The following is a 17,354-nucleotide window of genomic DNA, read 5'->3' as shown; positions in this document are numbered from 1 at the left end:
TTCCTATTTTCAGATATTACAGTAATAACTGGCATTTTGAAGAAATGTTTCTTAAACTGGTGTACTAAAAGTATCTGACAGTTAACTGATACATAGAAAAAGCTACGTCAGTATGACAACACTTGTAAAGGCCCTCTCAAAAGGCCTTTCACCATCACTAAAATGACCACAACAACGACAGACAACATTTACAATGAAAAGAGGTGAACAATACTGACAGCAGTCTTTTCTTGTACAAAAATTGGTTTTTATGACTCCATCTTCAAGAGCAAAAGATTACGAGAATGCTGCAAAATAAAAGTCCTCCTATGGCTGTGAGTGACAAAAAGGTTTCCAATTACTATGTTCGATAATCTTCAACTAAAGTCACTGACTCAACTGAGCCTAGAAAGGCAACAAGTTTATGTTCCTTTGAGTGGTCCGAAAATTAGCCGTCGAGTTTCAGCGATTGTTCGTGAAGGGCGCACATGTTGCTTTTCTGCACAGGAAATAGGGTAGTTTAGTCAGTGAGGACATTTGCAGAAGGCAGTCCAAGGAACCCAAGAAACAGGCAGAGAAATCGCAGAGAGCTTCCTGTCGTCCCCGCCACAGGAAACACTCACACAGCTTGAGCTCTTCGACAACGCAGAGAAAACACTCAGACGGCCACCAGAAAACTTACCCTGTCACTCTGTCACCTGTCGTCCTTGTTTAGTAACTCTACTCTTAGACACCCAAAACAGCTCTTGAGCCTGAGCCAATCTGAAACTGTTGCAACTGTCTTCAGCCTTTCCCCTTCCCGCCCTCTGAAAACATTTTCTCGATACTTCCACTTTTGTCTAACGCAGTAAGGCGAAAGAAAAGAAACTTCCAACGTCAGTGTTTTGACGTGTGTCTTGAGTTCAGTCCTTTTGCCAAGGCAGAGGCAAGCACAACCGGAACCTCGAGAAGAGGAGGGAAACCCCAAGTTTCAGGCCAAGAGTAGAAGAGGAGAGATGGAGGTGTGAGCCTGCCTGCAAGCAAGGCTCCCTGCTCCTGAATAGAGAGCTAGCAGTCTGCTCTGAGCCCCCTGTGCAGGAGCGCTGACTTCTTCCTCAGGACATCCTGCGGTCCCACAACAATGATCCCACCACTGCCCCCAATCGCAACCCAAATATGGGAACTGCATCATTCAAGTGCAGAGGGGGGGCATTGTTTTCACACTGAGAGAACCCTATGTGGAACAATCAGCCTGTGAGGAGTGTTTTTGGTGAGTTAAAGCATTTGAGACACTTGGGCTGTCGGTCTGTTTTGACTTTACCATATGCCTTATTTTCCTTGACAGAGGTATGTGATCGGCCATTTCTGGGCTCACTCATAGATGACAGCTGGGTATCCAGTAAGGGCAAAGTAGTGTTTTTCTTTGCCTAGCAAGTGAACAAAGACTGGCAGAATAGGCACAGAAAATGGTCCCTAAGAGAGAGAGAAAGAGAGAGAGAGAGAGAGAGAGAGAGAAAGAGAGAGAGAGCGAGAGAGAGCGAGAGAGAGAGAGAGAGAGAGAGAGAGAGAGAGAACTGGGAGCAGATTGATTGCAGTAAATAAATACACTCCTGACAGATACCAGAATCTCCTCCAAAAAGGAGGTGGGGGAGGAAAGAATTTCAATAACTTGAGAAAGTTGACACTTTCATTGCACTGCGCTGGAGAATCCAAGGGGGAAGAAAATCGTTTGTGGAACGTGTCCAGGAGAGAAAACCTGATTTGAGCTTGTGAGAGTTTGAGAAGCTCAGATCTGAAGAGACAAGGGAAGACGGAATATGGACAACACAACAATAGATTTAGGCTTTCGGGATCTTGTGTATTGAATGGATCTCTTTGAGCTGCTCTCTCAGTATGGATGATCACGTTGTCTTCTGTGTGAAGTTTGTATAAACATGTGTATAGTTTAAATTCTAGATTTACGTTAATGGTTGGAATAGAGCAGATCAAATGTAAGTAGCATTTGAAACAGGTTGGTCACATGTTCTGGGGACTTTTTCTGTCCTATAGTTATTCCTGGCAGACATCCACGGCCCACAGGTGTCAGACCCCACAAGTTAACAAGGATCATGAATGACGGAAAACACCACTGAGGTGCACAAGGACTGCTATCATTAAGCCTTTGAATCCTCATCTCCAGCTTTTCACTGATTCATACCTCTCTCACCCTTTTCTTTTTCTACCGCTCTTTGGCACATTGATTCTGTCAGTATCATGTTACCCGAGGGCCTGACGTCCATCCAAGCATTGTAGAGGAGAGTGGTGAGAACTCCCCCCCTAGTGGAGAGGAATGTCACTGTATGTAGTTGTCTGCTGGTTTAAAGTGGATAGAACTTGCACTTGTAAAGTAGCACTTGTCTTGTCAAATATTGGCAATTGCTGCTAATTCATATGCCTTGCTAATTCATATGCTTCGTAAAGTGTCGTAATATATCGGAACGGTATGCAATGACGTGATTCTTCTTGCTAATTCTTCAAAGAAGGAGTCTTCAGTCTCCTTTTTGCATTCTAAGCATTCTTCAAGCACCTCTCACAACACAGACATGAGGGACACACACAGATACAAAGATACACACATTGCAGAGGGTTAGAATGTTGTTCCGATGATGAGATAGACACTGTACTGCCAGACAGGCCATGACTCATAATATTTAACATTTAATTACATGTTTGGCATTTGGCAGACGCCTTATTCCAAAGCGACTTATAATCGATACATTTGACTAAGTAAGTGAATCAACTATCCACTAGTCCTAACAGGAAATCTAAATCTAAATCTAATCTATGCTCAGGCCTGGGGCTATTGGCAGTCGTCGTGATAGAATATGTTTTTATAATAAGAAGAGAATGAAGCTGGGGACACGTTTGCCTGTTGCACAAAGGCCCCGGCAGTGAAATAAGGAATGCAAATTGCAGCCATGTACACTCTGGAAATTCTTGTGCGCAAGCCAAGTGAAGAATTACCCCCACAGCGGATCACATTTCTGGCAGATGAACTTGTGCGTTGAGATTCCTTTGGTTTGTATTCATTCAGGAGAAAGTATTCCTTTGTTAAACAACAATAATCATTTTCCACACTGAAAACTCTTTCAGAAATAATACCAGATGCCAACTCTAATAGAGCATGGGTCGAAATATACATAAGAAACCTTGTCGAAACGACACCTTTCATGAACAACCAATTGTAGATCAAATGGCTATAGGATGCTGACCTTTGACCTTAGCGATGACCGTGCCGGCGGCTCCGAGGATGTCTACGGAGTTCAGAGTCTGGTGTTTGCCGATGACAGCCTTCAGGACACGCAACAGCTCCCCCAACCTCTCTTGGACCAGCTGGTGGAGGCCCTCCTGGTTCTCTGAAAGAGATGAGAAAAAGCAGAGGGTGCATAAGATTAAGACCTAACAATGTGCTACAATCGAGTAGGAGATTATTCATCTTCTTGATAAGATCAACAAAATGTGCTACACTCAAGAGTAAGGAATTCAACCACCATTATACATGTTCACTGATCTGAGAGTTCAATGAAAATGATGACGTGACACATTTCGACCTATCAGTCACCCATTACACAGTGAATGCATGGCATTACTTTGGTGTTGACTGAGCAGATTTGATACACAAACGACGCTGATTGTTTGTTGATAGATTCATAAATCTGTCATCTCTATCTGGAGGGTTGTGCAAGCGTTCAAGCAGTGGAGGAAATAAGTTATAAATACGTTGTGGTTGAGAGAAGCTGCAAGGCTTTTTTTCGATGCAACTGCTCTGTTCCACTTTAGCTTACAAGAACAGAAACTCTACATGCCGACACAATGTCTTCCTATACAGAAAAACATTTAACAGTTCTATTTTACTTGTGTAATGACACAAATGACAGAACCGCTAAGCTACTATGTAATTACAAAGCAACTACTATGGTAGGCCTTCCGTATCAGCATGTTAAAGCTGCTATAGAGGGTTGACAAGCTGCTACGTAATGTCATTTCTAACCTTGTTCATCTAAAGTTTTAGCTACAGCCTGGTCTGGAGTAGTGTGTCTGCAGCTTGGCACCAGACTAGAGGTGAGTTCATGTCTAACCCACTGTTTTGAAAGGACAATAGACGCTGGAAACAACAAAAGTCATCTGTCTTCTATCAACCCTGTTACACTAAGTTAGGAGGGTTAGATGAGTGGCTACATTTATTGGAAAGTTAAGTGAATTACAGCTTGTGTGTGTGTGTGTGTGTGTGTGTGTGTGTGTGTGTGTGTGTGTGTGTGTGTGTGTGTGTGTTAATCGTGCCAAATTCAACCCACACATTACCACTCCCATTCCCCCTTCTCTCTTTTTCACAACAACAACCACCCTCACTAACTAGTTAATTGACTGTAAAACATCATCTAGGCTGAGCCTTATTGCACTATGCCAAATACAGACCTTACATAAACTATCTGAACGAAGCATGTAAAAAATTGGTGCTATAAATGTCTATCCTAAGGAGTCAGCACTTGAGTAGCATGGCACTACAGCCGAGCACAGCTATGAGGGTGGTGAAACACCCTTCAATTAAACCCCCCCAAAATAGGAGCAGCCCTACCTTTGACCCCCAGCCACACCCAGGATTAGAGGGCATTACAGGGCATCTGGAGCAGGGAATTCGTCTTGAGGGCTTCCCCTGAGCAAGAGATCCCTGACCGTGCCACTCACACTTTGAAATTGCCCTCCTTCCTCCTTCCGGCCTTCGTTAAATACCACCCCCCTGCTTTCATCCGTCCTATTCATTTGTGGTCAGCTGTGTGTTTGAGCCCTTTCATACAGAAGAGGAGTGTTGGTTAGTAATTTGCATATGACAGCATCTAATGATGGACAATATCTGTTTTTGAATGACAACAGAGGATCGTGACTGGTGACATTTGAATAAAGGATTCCAATCAAGGTTTCAACGAGGGACAGGATCTCTCTCATTTCCCATTGGAGTTGAATGCACACAGTTCAATTAGGCTATCGTTAGACAACTAGGCTATTATGTTAACGACTGGAGAGAATGTGAGTAAATTATTGATCATCAGCCTATTGAAAAAAAGGCAATAAAGGTCTATCCCAATTCATGATTGGTTTATTCATGGTGATTAATATTTAATTGCACAATATCAAGAAGGACAATAAGATAATAAGAAATAGGAGCAACCAAATACTTTCCAGCAATCACCACCATCATCATGTGATGTGCTCACTAGAGCACAAGAATTGTCTTCCATCAGGGTAGTCTAGGCCCTGTTGTAAATGTATGTTCTCACTACAATGGAATTAAAATGCTCGTTGAAAATCTGCTTTGGATAATGGGGGCCGAGGTATTGTTTTGTGTTTGTTTCAAGGAAGACCCCTTACTGACTCTGCCCCAACTATGGACCCCTTTGTGTTTCTGTCGGTGGTGAAATGTGGTAGGCTGGCTCCCAGCCACACTTCACACTCAGTCTGTTGTCTTCATGTTTTTAATTATTTTGTTTTATGTTTTTTTACCCCCAAGATCAAACCAAAGATTTCAGCGACACCCTTCTCCTCCAGGGAGCTGCTTACCATAATCATAAAAAGAGGCATGCAACTCAAAAACAACAACAACAAAAACATGTTGTTGACATGTATCTATATTTTTCTGAACATTTTAATTAATTAATAAAAAATTATTTAGTTTAGTGTGTGGGTAGACTATTACACTTTATGATACCTGGTGTTACACAAACATGGATCATTAGTCAAATTAAAGGGGAGTTAAGGCGATTACATTAAACAAACCATACAATAACTTTCAACACATCTTATTCCATAAAGGGCACTGGCTGAGCCCATTGTCTTGTTTAAGCTCTTAGTAGGCTATGTCAGATACAGACTTCAGACTGCTTGCCAGTGGCCCCGGGCACTTCCCTCACTGATAACAACAGGCAATCAACATGGCCTGTCTGGACGTGCCTCCCCGTTCGTCTAAACAACACTCGTCAGTCATGCCTGGCAACACACTCCTTGAGAAATCACCACAGGGCTTTTTTGAATGCCCCTGTGCCTCCGGCAGCACCCCCTTTTGTTCCTCTCTGATCATTCCGGGAGAAAGGTATGACGGAGTCACAGCCACGTCACCAGATGATCTTGGGGTACGTTGTTCCCATCAAGCCCCATATCCTTCCACCTCATTCCAGGGAAATGACACATCAGGCCCCATGCACGAGTCAGTCGTTACCCACTCCATACTGTTGGAGACATTATGAGATCTGTGATCATGTCCAACATACACTACACGGTTCAAATGTAAATGTAGCATGTGTGTTTTACTTTTAAACTGCAAAAAAATCACCTGTTTCAAATCAAAACTTCCTTCCAGGTCTTCCTTCTATTGATGGCAAACAACATAATGTTTGACATTCATGGAATGCTCCCTGTAGTGGATCTATTGGGCCTTGACCACAGCAATCTGAACTGCAACAGATGGAATTGTTTGGTCAGGACCTCTTCTCTCCAAACATTAATTTCCTCCATGTACAAACAAATTGAGCTTTGCTGGGGAGCCTTTCTTTTTATTTATTTCTTTGCCAAGTTTGGAGACAGAGATGCCTCTAGACATCACACACAGACAGTAAATAACAGGCCGCTTCGTAAACATCTACCTGCCCATGATCAGGTGACTAATGGTTCTTTCTGATCTCTTTCTGATCTTCCCAGTCCGACTTTTAAGCCTTTCTGCATCATTACATGAATGAGTTAAACAGCCTCAGGCATCCTGTAAGATAAGAATCTTCGGAGTGAATCACTAAGAGAGCACGACTTTGAACAAAGAAAGAGCACTGTGTTAATGGTGTAACTTGTTTAGTGACAATTTGAATGTCACCAAAGTTGTAACTAAAGATCGCATTTAAAATTATTAGCCTATATAACATGCTGTACGAGTTGAACTAACGTAATAGTTATAACAGCATGCCAGACACGTAACAAGTAATAGCCTAGTACTAGGCTGTATTATGTCTGTTAGCTCAGTTCTGTGCAAATCCAGCGTTCGTCCAGAAAAACAAACATCTGGATCGTGTAGTGATGCTACCTTTTTCAGGGGCCTTGTCTCTTTCTGCATGTTTATCCAGGGGTTGTAAATTTTAGCAGGCCCACACAATCGCCACCAGGGACAGCGCCCCTTGCCGAAGCTCCATAGGCCAATCCGCCCCTTGCCGTGACCAATCTCCTGAGCCAAGATTCAGGGCCCATAACCATAAATCCCCACCCCAGGAAACACACCCTGACCACAGGCTTGCACAAAAACATCCTTTAGCATCACAGGGAAAGTTACAGCCCAACAAATCTTTCCTTTCTTTCTCTTAAGAGCAGCAAACCATTAAACCATTATGAGCAAGACCTAGGCCTCTCTCTTTGGTGAACACGCCACCAGCACTTACACGTGAAAAGGGATTTCTTTCTTATGGAGGTTTGTCAATATTTCAGGTTTGACACAGTACTAATGGTATATGGCAACACATCTGCGTCTCCAGCTGGATGGTGACTGTAACTTCACCTTTTTCAAGAAATGAATTTAAAGAAATTAACATGAAATAGCAGATGTAGCTTATCAAGTTAATAGAGAATTGTCGCTTGACCAAAATCAAGAAAACAGGTTCAGGCAGCTCTGGCATAAAACAGCATTACAAAGAGATGGTAGTTGAGGCAACAGATTGCTGATACAATCATTTCAATTCAGAGGCTACTACATGAGAACATTGAGTTACTAGTCCACAACATTTCTAGCAAATAATTGGAGATGTCTGTGACAACTTTGTAAATGTCCACGCCTTCTGTAGATTCAGTAGACAATCCTATAGACCTACAGAAATCTGAGCAGAGCCTTACAGCTGGGTTAGGCTTTCAATCCAGTAAAAAAAAAAAAAAATCAAGATTCAAGCCATCCTGTGATCAAACAGTAGTGCTGTAAGAGAATGAACAATGCAGTTCAACTGGAGTAGTGCCAGATCTTATCACAGTGTCATGATGACACCGGCTGCTGAACAAAGCCCAGGCATCTCTAATGGAATGAGGATGTAAGAGTCAGCCAGACCATGTTCCTCAAAATTGACAGACATTTTCTGATTATTTTTTACAATGCCCTACATTGTAAAAAGGAAAAGCCCACAAAGGGAGTAAATATTGTCCCGACTTTTAGCTTGTTTAAACAAACTCAACAATGCGCAATATAAATTGAGCAAACAGATTTCAGACCACAAGTTCTACAAAGTTGTTGCAAGATGTTTGCATAACCCTGGAGTGTAACTGTAAAAGCATTGGTGCGGAACACTTTGGTTCTCCTTCTCTACCTGAAATTAGGAAGCAAATCCAGCAGGGACATTCAGGGGAGGGAGGAGAAGTTCTACAGGAAGACTGTCTGCAACACTGTGTAGTGAACTATGTCCACTGTAGTAACTGTGGAACAAAAGCCATTACAGGGATAGCTCTCTGAAACATTGACATTGACTTGTGCATCCGGACACATTCCCTTAGCTTTGGCTTGATAAACAAAAAGAACCCACAGAATATCTTTAGCCCAGGCATGCTGACCATTTCTTGACCATCATTTTCAACTGTGGTGAAGAAAGACAATTTTGGGGATGAATTGGCCACCACTGTAAAATGCAAAATGCAACAGTGAAAATACTTTAGTTAAATCGTTTTTTAACTCTTTTTTTAATAATGTACCACAAAAAAATTGTAGTTGGCTAAAGCCAAATAATGAAATATCTTGATTCAGTGGTTTTGCCTGAATAGCTGTGAAAGCTTTTGCCAAGGCACCATCCTGAGGGTAAAAGTCTGCTACACTGTCCTCCCTCCTCTTTTCGCTTGAGATATTTCTTCTAGGGGGTTTGTAAGCAGACTCTGCACCCATTTTCCGAAAAACTAAAACAATTAAATAACACTGAATTAGACAGGTAAAGGCATATCAAATCAAAGGTGAAACACAATGACGAACAAACAATAGCCTCTGAGCTTTTTTTTGTCAACGAGCCTCACACCTACAATAAGTCAATTGAAGGCGCTATAGCTACAAGTGAACATTTGTTCTAAAGGAATGCAGAGTATGCAGGAGGAGGGGGAAGGGAAGGGGAGAGCAACTCAACTGTGTGGAGGACTCTTTTTTCCATCCCGTTCAAATCACTCTGTTTTCACCTCCATCAAAATCATATGCATTCTCTAAAGCAACACAGATAAATGTTGTTACAGTATAAAAAATAATACAATAAATGTTCCTTGAAAGCTGCCTCGGAAAAACAAATCAAACCTAATATCTCTAATATTACAAATAGCAAAACGTTTGGTAATGTTTGGTAAGGTAATGTCATGCAAAGTTAAAATTGTCGAGCCTAATGCAGTTGCAGAACAAAACTGATTGCTCAAAAGGAAAGGCAAAGTTATTTGCAGCTAAAGTATTTGTCATCTAGATAAATCTCTCAGGAGATAGCTGTGAATGAATGAGAGGCTCAATAGAGGTCCTCCAAAGAAGGGTAGAGGGTAGAGGGCAAGGGTCAACAGCGTGTGCTTGTGGGACGTGTGACAAGACAGAGACCATCTTGGGACAAGGGGGGAACGAGAACAGAAGGTCATCTGACCAGTCACAACTCAAGACAGATTCTTTCAGTGGGTTGTTTCTCCATGACAATCCTCCTTGGAGTTGAATACACCTGAGAGCCACAACATGGAACAATATTGTCCAGAGCTAAAACTGAGGGGGGTTAATTACATATGGATAAGAAATGTAAATCTACACCATATTCTGACCTCTGGGACCTTTGGGTGTAGCTCTGTGGGTGTCACTATGTCTGTGGTAGGTCGGGTTGACTCAAGCATAGCTTACAGTCACTGATACGGTTCCCCTGTGGCCCTCTGTCAGGCCGACACGCTGAGCGTGTGTATAGAGACCCAGCTATAGACTGCAGGGAGGCTTTAGGAGGAAAAATAAGCACTACCACAAAAATGCCTCTCAAAAGTCTCCGGTACATGAAGAGGAGCTGAGCTAAGAAGGGTACGTTTCACTTTAACTGGAATGTGGGCTTGCTAAGATCGCTTGTAGAGCTACGCCTGTCCTTCAGACCAAAAATCAGGTTTCACACTGTACTCCAGTGACAAACCTGTCGAAATATGAAAAGAATAACACGAGAGCTGGCATGTTCCTACCCTCCCTGTCTCCCTCCTTCTCTCTCTCCCTCCCTCCTTCCCTCGCTCCCTCCCTGATCCTGCTGCGCTGGATTTTCTTCATCCACATGGAACCCTGCTGCTTTCTGGTTGTTTTTCCTCGAGATGAAACAGCTTACACATGCTACCCATCAAACAGAGCAGCGGACCAGGGAATGATACAAACTGTGGCTTGAATTGGATTGGAAGCAGGGTACTGATACAAGACATGGCCTAGGCCTATTGATATTGGGGTCGTCAGACCAGTCCAAGAATGTGCCACAGAGGGAGCAAGACTAGATAAGATAAGTCCAAATCTTATTGAACACTTATCCAAGACTCACTTTCTCCCTATGCAAGTGAATTTTATTTTATCACTATGATCATGCCTTCTCTTCTTCTATTTGTCTAGAGTGGGAACAGAGAACTACCACTATAGATCAACAGAGAACTGTCTGACCCTTGTGTGCCCTGCTTTTTCTGTACCATAGACCCCTTTCTGTACTACAGACCCCTCAAACCATAACAAACAAGCCATTAATCCAATCCAATTACGGTCACACCCCCTCACACACAAAAACTGGACAAGGTCAAGACCTCCTGGGAAAATGAGATATCCCCCCCCACCCACGCCAACAACATGTTAAAGAGGATCACATTAGTAAAACCACCAGTCAGCTCAACAGTGGAGAACATAACAATGTGTCTGTAATTAATTAGCCTACTAGTTATCCTGACTGAATCAAGTCCCCAGGTTACTACTATGTGTTTAAAGATAGAAAAAGGTAAACTGACGTACGTAAAGATACCAGTGCCACTAACGCAAAGAGTGTTGTCAAAACACAAAATCTAACGTGCCTTGTGGCATATTTCCACCACTCTACTCCCAATTGAAAACAGTGGCCTCTCAGTGGGTTCTGACTTCTGAGACACCTGGTTAAGGTTTAAACCCACCAATTTAAGAGGTGCTAAGAAGATAGAAAGGGTGGAGGCGGGTGAGAGGAGAGAGAGAAAATAACAAAATATATAATAATACATTGTTGACTGGTTAAGAGGGATAACTATTTAATATAGAAAACTTGAAAATGTCAGTATCTATGCAGAAACATGGTGCAGATCATGCACCGACTAATGCCCAGTTCAGCTGATCCCCCTTGGTGGATATCATAGACGCAGAAAATAACAATAACACACATGTCACCCAGACAACGGAAGACAAACAGCCAAAGATACCACAGGTCATATGGGAGTGATCACATCCCCACCCTGGATGAGAGGAGTCATTCTTCATGGGGAGGCAAATACCCCAAATGTTTCTGTGACGGCTCAGTGCAACGCTCAGCACGACACAAGCCGGGACTCATCTGCAACACTCAGATGTAGAGGAGGGCAGGCGCACTCCTCCGCTGAGAGGAATGGGAAAAACAACCTACTCCCATTCACAGACAGACCTGGAGCTAGGGCTGTGTGTGTGCGTGTGCGTGTGCGTGTGTGTGTGTGTGTGTGTGTGTGTGTGTGTGTGTGTGTGTGTGTGTGTGTCAGTGACCCAGCGGACAGCGTGAGCACTAACGTGTCAGCAGAGAGGCCATCAGCCCCTCTATAAGCTGACAGTGCACAGGTTCTGACTGGTACTATAACAACCAGACATCTGGGCTTGTGTTTACCTTCTGCATGCACCAAGATAACGTTCAAAATCATGATAGAAGAAGAATAAGAAGAACAATACACAAACTGCAAGCAATCTTACTTTATTGGGTTTCAGATTGGCACTAGACTGGGCTAGTTGTTGTTATTCCTTCGCCAGCACACTGAAGTTTTCTTGGAAAGCGTGGCATGCATGATGTAAGCCCATTCGTCGAAAACACGACTTTAAGAGTGACTCACCTTTTGAATGGAAGGCGTCCTTGAGGTTGAGCAATACGTCCGCAAACCGGCGTACGTCGCTCACCAGCTGCATAACGTAGTCCGGGTCCACCCCTGGGGCGCCCACCACATGGGACCCGAGCCCCATGCTACTGAGAGGGTTCAAGTTCTTGGAGCCCCGACCCACGTCCCAGGTCCTGGTGGAGCCAGCCGAGAGGGAGCCAGTGTGGGGGTTGGAGAGGTGTGACGACGGACCCTGGGAGCGCTTATTCCCTCCACCACTGTTGCTGCTGCTTTTCCGTAACATCCCAGCAGTCACTCCTCAGTGCTGGTGCCACCCGGTGCCCACTCTTCCCAGAGTGGCCCCCAGGCCAGGTTAGCCCACTCTTCCCAGAGTGGCCCCCAGGCCAGGTCAGCCCCTGAGTTCACTCTCCTCCAGACCCAGGACAGCTGGCCCTGACAGACAGAGAGGAGCATAGAGGAGGAGAAGCATGAGCACCAGGTTACAACAGATATCATGTTATTGACTGGTTAACTCAATATGTGTGAATGCATAAAGATTGCTGTAAATGTAGGTTTATTCCAGAGACTTTAGTTTTTTTTATAAATCAAGGAAATTACTTGTAGCCTAATACCTGGAACATGACATAGATCTGTTATAGATTGATCATGTAATCACTAAGCACAATGCAAACAGTAATGCAGTGATGTGTTGTTGGTCTGCAAGCATTCAGATTATTCAAACTATTTGATCGCCTGGAGAATTACTCTCTAAAATGTAGGCTATACACTACTACTGACTAAAATCTTTTGATTGTGCCATGTTTTGTGTTGCATTGTGTTGTGTGCATTGTGCTTGCTGGTTTCCTGCATTTTATCTATTTTTACTGTGAAGCACTTTGGCTCAGCATTGCTGTACGTAAAGTGCTATACAAATCAAGTTGACTTGACTCGTACTGGACCTATGCTAAAATGTGATATTTTGGTTTGATGGCGCCCATATAACTGTTGTTCTGCCCAGTACGTTTCCAAACTCTTATGAAAATGATATTTTCCTAGTATCCTAAATACGATTCATATTCATAACTCTGTGATCTCAAGTGTTGAGTAAACCTTTGCCTAACCTCCCCGCCACGGGGGAACCTACGTAACCCTGCCCTGCTGGCATGTCATCTCGCTCGAGCGCCACTAGCGATTCATTCTTGTACAAAATCATGGAAAAACAAACTCACCTGACTTATAGTTTAGTGGCATTTTAACCAAACTCACGAGAAAATCCTTCCTTCATATATTCCAAATAAGAAAAAAATTACATTACGTCCTTCGGTGAGACAACAATGAGTTGTGAATTTTTTAAGGCACTGGCGAAGTTCTCTCTGCTCACAACTCAATCACCGTTTACTATCCTGGCCTCCCGTCACGTGACGCTGTGTGCAACTTCTGATTGGTTATGGGGAATTTTTATGTTATTGTATTTATTACTGATTTATTATATTATTGAAGCCCACATACACTAGTTATTCTTGTTAGTAAAATGCGAAAGATGTATTTCATGTTAAAATGTATTGTTTTAAAGGTTGAATACGTTTATCAAACCGAAATTCAAATCCACTCATTGTATCCGACTGTAAACCAACCGAAACCTGTGAATGTATTTTGACAGAAATTGCAACACTGCCATCTAGTGGCGAGAACAAGCGCCACAATACCTATGCCAGGGATGTATGGAGGACCAAGTCTGTCAAAATTAACAATAAATATATAGATAAATTCGTTATACTGTGTGTATTCATTCATTTATTTGTTCATACATTCATTTATGTGTCTATATATTTATTGTTAATTTTGACAGACTTGGTCCTCCATAGGGATGACCGTGGGGACAGTTCCAAACTGCTTATTGTTACTGTCAAGTCAGTTAAGCAACCCAAGCGCAGGACACAGAGAAAGCACACCGTACGAATAATGTAAAAGAAGCAGGTTTTAATGAAGGAAGGGGGGGTGGGGGAGGGGCAGGGTAAAAGGTGACAGCAGCTGGTGTTTTGGGTAACAAGTAGGCCAAGGTAATTTTTCCGTTTTTCTTTTTTTACAGATTAGGAAAGTAGCCTACAGATTGTCAATTTTCAAATGATGTGCCAGATTCGAAATCTGCTATATTTTAAGAAGATATGCGTCTGTGAATGTTGGTACACCTGAAATCACTAAGCAGCGAAAAATGTCCCTCAGAGATCAGGAGCTGTTCACACCTCTCCACAGCCAGGTAACAATAGCTGGTTAACCCTGCCCCCAACCACTCCCCCATTAGACTGACAGCGATAGCCACTGGGTCAGATTGGCCTTTCAAAGAGAAGAAAAGTGAAGAAAAAAACAAGAGTAATTTGCTGATGTGTTGTGCTGGAAATAGTGCAGCGTTCAGTAGTCAATGTCCAGCCTTATAGTTCATTTTCAGTTACTGCTACTCAGATGCTGTTGCCAGTTTCTTTCTTTCGACAAGCACTGTGCAGTCCAGTTCAACAAGCTGTGGGCTTTTGACTTCTTTCACAGGAGAGCGGTCCCTCACGACAGTAGCAATGTCAGCCAAAGTGTCCACTCTGGTCTTCCTGAAGCACTGCTTGTCCAGGCCAAAGCACCAGTCGAGGCCAAACTTGGTGTGGCCTGCAATCAGGGAGTGAAGGCCGTGCATCGTCCGCCAGGCACAGTACCACAGCATAAAAATGTTCTTGTTTTGCCCACTGCAGTTGTCACAATTAAGGTCCACGTATGTTTCTCAAACTCCATAGTTGGTGAAAAAAGTATACAGGTAATTGATGACTGCATAAGCAGGGCTGAGTGGCAGGGCAAGCAGACAGGACAGGTAGGCAGAAACTGGGCAGTGGTACTAAAAGAACAGCGCATGGTAGACAAAGACTAGACGCAGGAAAGCTTTGTTACAATTCCAGTGGCCGAGAGGGAGACTGACATATAAGAACAACAAACAATCTGGCGATGGGAAGCTGGGGTTTAAAGACTGCTGGTTGATGAGAAGATGAACTACAGGTGTGAAAAGTGAGCAGGTGATGATCATGAAACTGGGTTGCTGGAGTCTGGGGCCACGCCTACACACACACACACACACAGACAAGGGGGAGAGAGAGGCCGCACAGGCTAAGTAGAAGTGGAGGGCGTGACACATTCAGTAAATGCATGCAATAGCCTGTTTATAGTACTGTTTTGGGGAAAAACTGTGAAATATTCTATACAGCTGTCAGTTTGTGCACAATACTACTGTTGATGCTCTACTCCAGTGGTTTTCAACCCTCTCCTCTGGGACCACCAGCCGTTCCACATATTTGTGGAACATATTTTCCACCACCAGCCCACCTGATTCAACTAATCAAGTACAAATCCTAATTGCTTTGCACTTGATTAGTTGAATCAGGTGTGCTGGTGGTGGAACAGATCAAATATGTGGAACGGCTAGTGGTCTCTGAGGAGAGGGTTGAAAACCACTACTCAACCTAAAAGACTTTGGTACAGGTCTGAGGCTAATGAGAATGAAATAAACGAAAATGCACAGATACATGTCAATGGTTAATCAGTGTTTCATTTTATTTCAATATACAAAAAAGATGAGAATACACCCATCTAGTTTCCATTTCTAAATGTTTCAGCTTACAGGAAAACATGACATTCATACGTTATTATAGCCAGTGACACACAGACACAAACTCACTCAAACAGGGGACATCACTTCACAATCATACCAAATGAACAATAATCAACTGTAAATTAAATGGGGATTTTCACAGGATTCAAAACATGAAAGGAAGATACCTTTACATTGTGAAGTAGTGTGTGTGTGTGTATACATATATATGTGTGTATACACACACACACAAACACACACACACACACACACACACACACACACACACACACACACACACACACACACACACACACACATATATACACACAATACTTGGTACTTTTCAAATAGAGATTCTCTCAATGTTAGTGAATGTTATTAATAGTGAGGTGCAGCTTGAGGTAATTGGCTTCTGTACAGAAAGGCTTGATGTAACTAAGACTGCATTAACAAAAGCAACTGATCGTATTGTATTTCACTCTAACACGTGACCGCTGTTATCAGGCACAACATGAGAAGACATCAGACATTAGTTGATGTTCTTTTTCGACAACTGAGCTTATGAATAAAATCATAATGACTATTGCTACATACTGTATATTGCTTGACCCATAGAGACCACAGAAGCCACCACTCTGAGTCTGAACTTGTTGAGACAATTTGTGTGTTCAACAAATTCACTTTCAAAACTGTGGATGAACATTTATTGACTCTTTGTCCTGATAGATCATAGACAGGGATATGGTAACATGGTAAATATTCTTATCTAGTTAGCATGGCAGAAAAGAAGCAGCTGCTACAGAACATTGTTATATTCAGTATCATGGGGGGAAAAGAATCCACACACAAGATGCATCGTCAAAACTTGGCAGAGCTATGAATAAACGGATTACAATTTAAGCAGATTAATAATGTTGAGGTAATACTGATCAAACTGGCATTTTGAGAATGGGGAGGGTCATTGATAACACCCAACAATCTGCTTCTTTTTTTTCTTTTTTCTTTTTGCTTAAAGTCAATACAGCAACACACTCTACAAACCATCCTAATGTAAGTGCTAGCTACACAGCTTCTGACCCAGAGCGACAATATCATAAATCAGTAACACAACCACATTTAGAAAATTTTATAGAAAACACTTTGTAAAATCACAGATAATGACGAGTTAATTCTTAAATACAGAAGATTAAAGTGAAAGTCCCTTTTCATTTACATGAAATGAAAACAATTAATGCCCAGAAAACTGTATAAAATCAGTGTTTGGCAACTGTGTACATATATTTACAAGACTGTCACTTCTCTCTAGGTTTAAACAATACCTTCTGCACAACTGACCAGGCTCTGTAAAAAAAAAAAAAAAAAAAAACATTGACAGGCAAACCTGCAATAAAATATATCAACGACTAAACATAGTAATACACAACAAAACGGAGATATATAATTTATATATATATATATGTATATATATAAAAGCCTGAGGTACTTGTCAGAATTTCTGAGGTCAGGAGGAGTTAAAGTGATGTTCCACTTCTTTCAAATGTTTTCCTGGTTGTCCCGGACCGTGGCTGTAGTTGATTATCCCAAGCAGTTTTGAGTTACTTCCTTAGATACTGGTCATATTTTTCCCCTTCATTCTGGAAATAAGTATTAAAAAAACTTGCAGACACTACATCCACCTCATTATAAGAGAATCCTT

The 17,354-nt window shown here is 42.4% G+C and overlaps 1 protein-coding gene across 1 annotated transcript in view; it reads right to left on the bottom strand.

Annotated features, from left to right (window-relative positions):
* Positions 1–12,364, bottom strand: part of LOC308171411 (rho GTPase-activating protein 29-like) — a 28,713-nt gene extending 16,349 nt beyond the window's left edge. The window contains exons 1-2 of the mRNA XM_080546253.1: positions 12,052–12,364; positions 3,210–3,353 (exon numbers count right to left, since the gene is read on the bottom strand). Of these exons, the coding sequence (XP_080402379.1) occupies positions 3,210–3,353; positions 12,052–12,337 (430 nt within the window). The 5' untranslated portion in view covers positions 12,338–12,364. The remainder of the gene's footprint in view (positions 1–3,209; positions 3,354–12,051) is intronic.
* Between the last annotated feature and the right edge of the window lie 4,990 nt (positions 12,365–17,354).

Source organism: Nansenia antarctica (genome assembly GCF_963989245.1).
Source record: "Nansenia antarctica genome assembly, chromosome: 16".
NCBI classification, from domain to species: domain Eukaryota; kingdom Metazoa; phylum Chordata; class Actinopteri; order Argentiniformes; family Microstomatidae; genus Nansenia; species Nansenia antarctica.
Note: the sequence above shows the minus strand (reverse complement) of the source record. Positions and strands in the feature narration are given on the sequence as shown.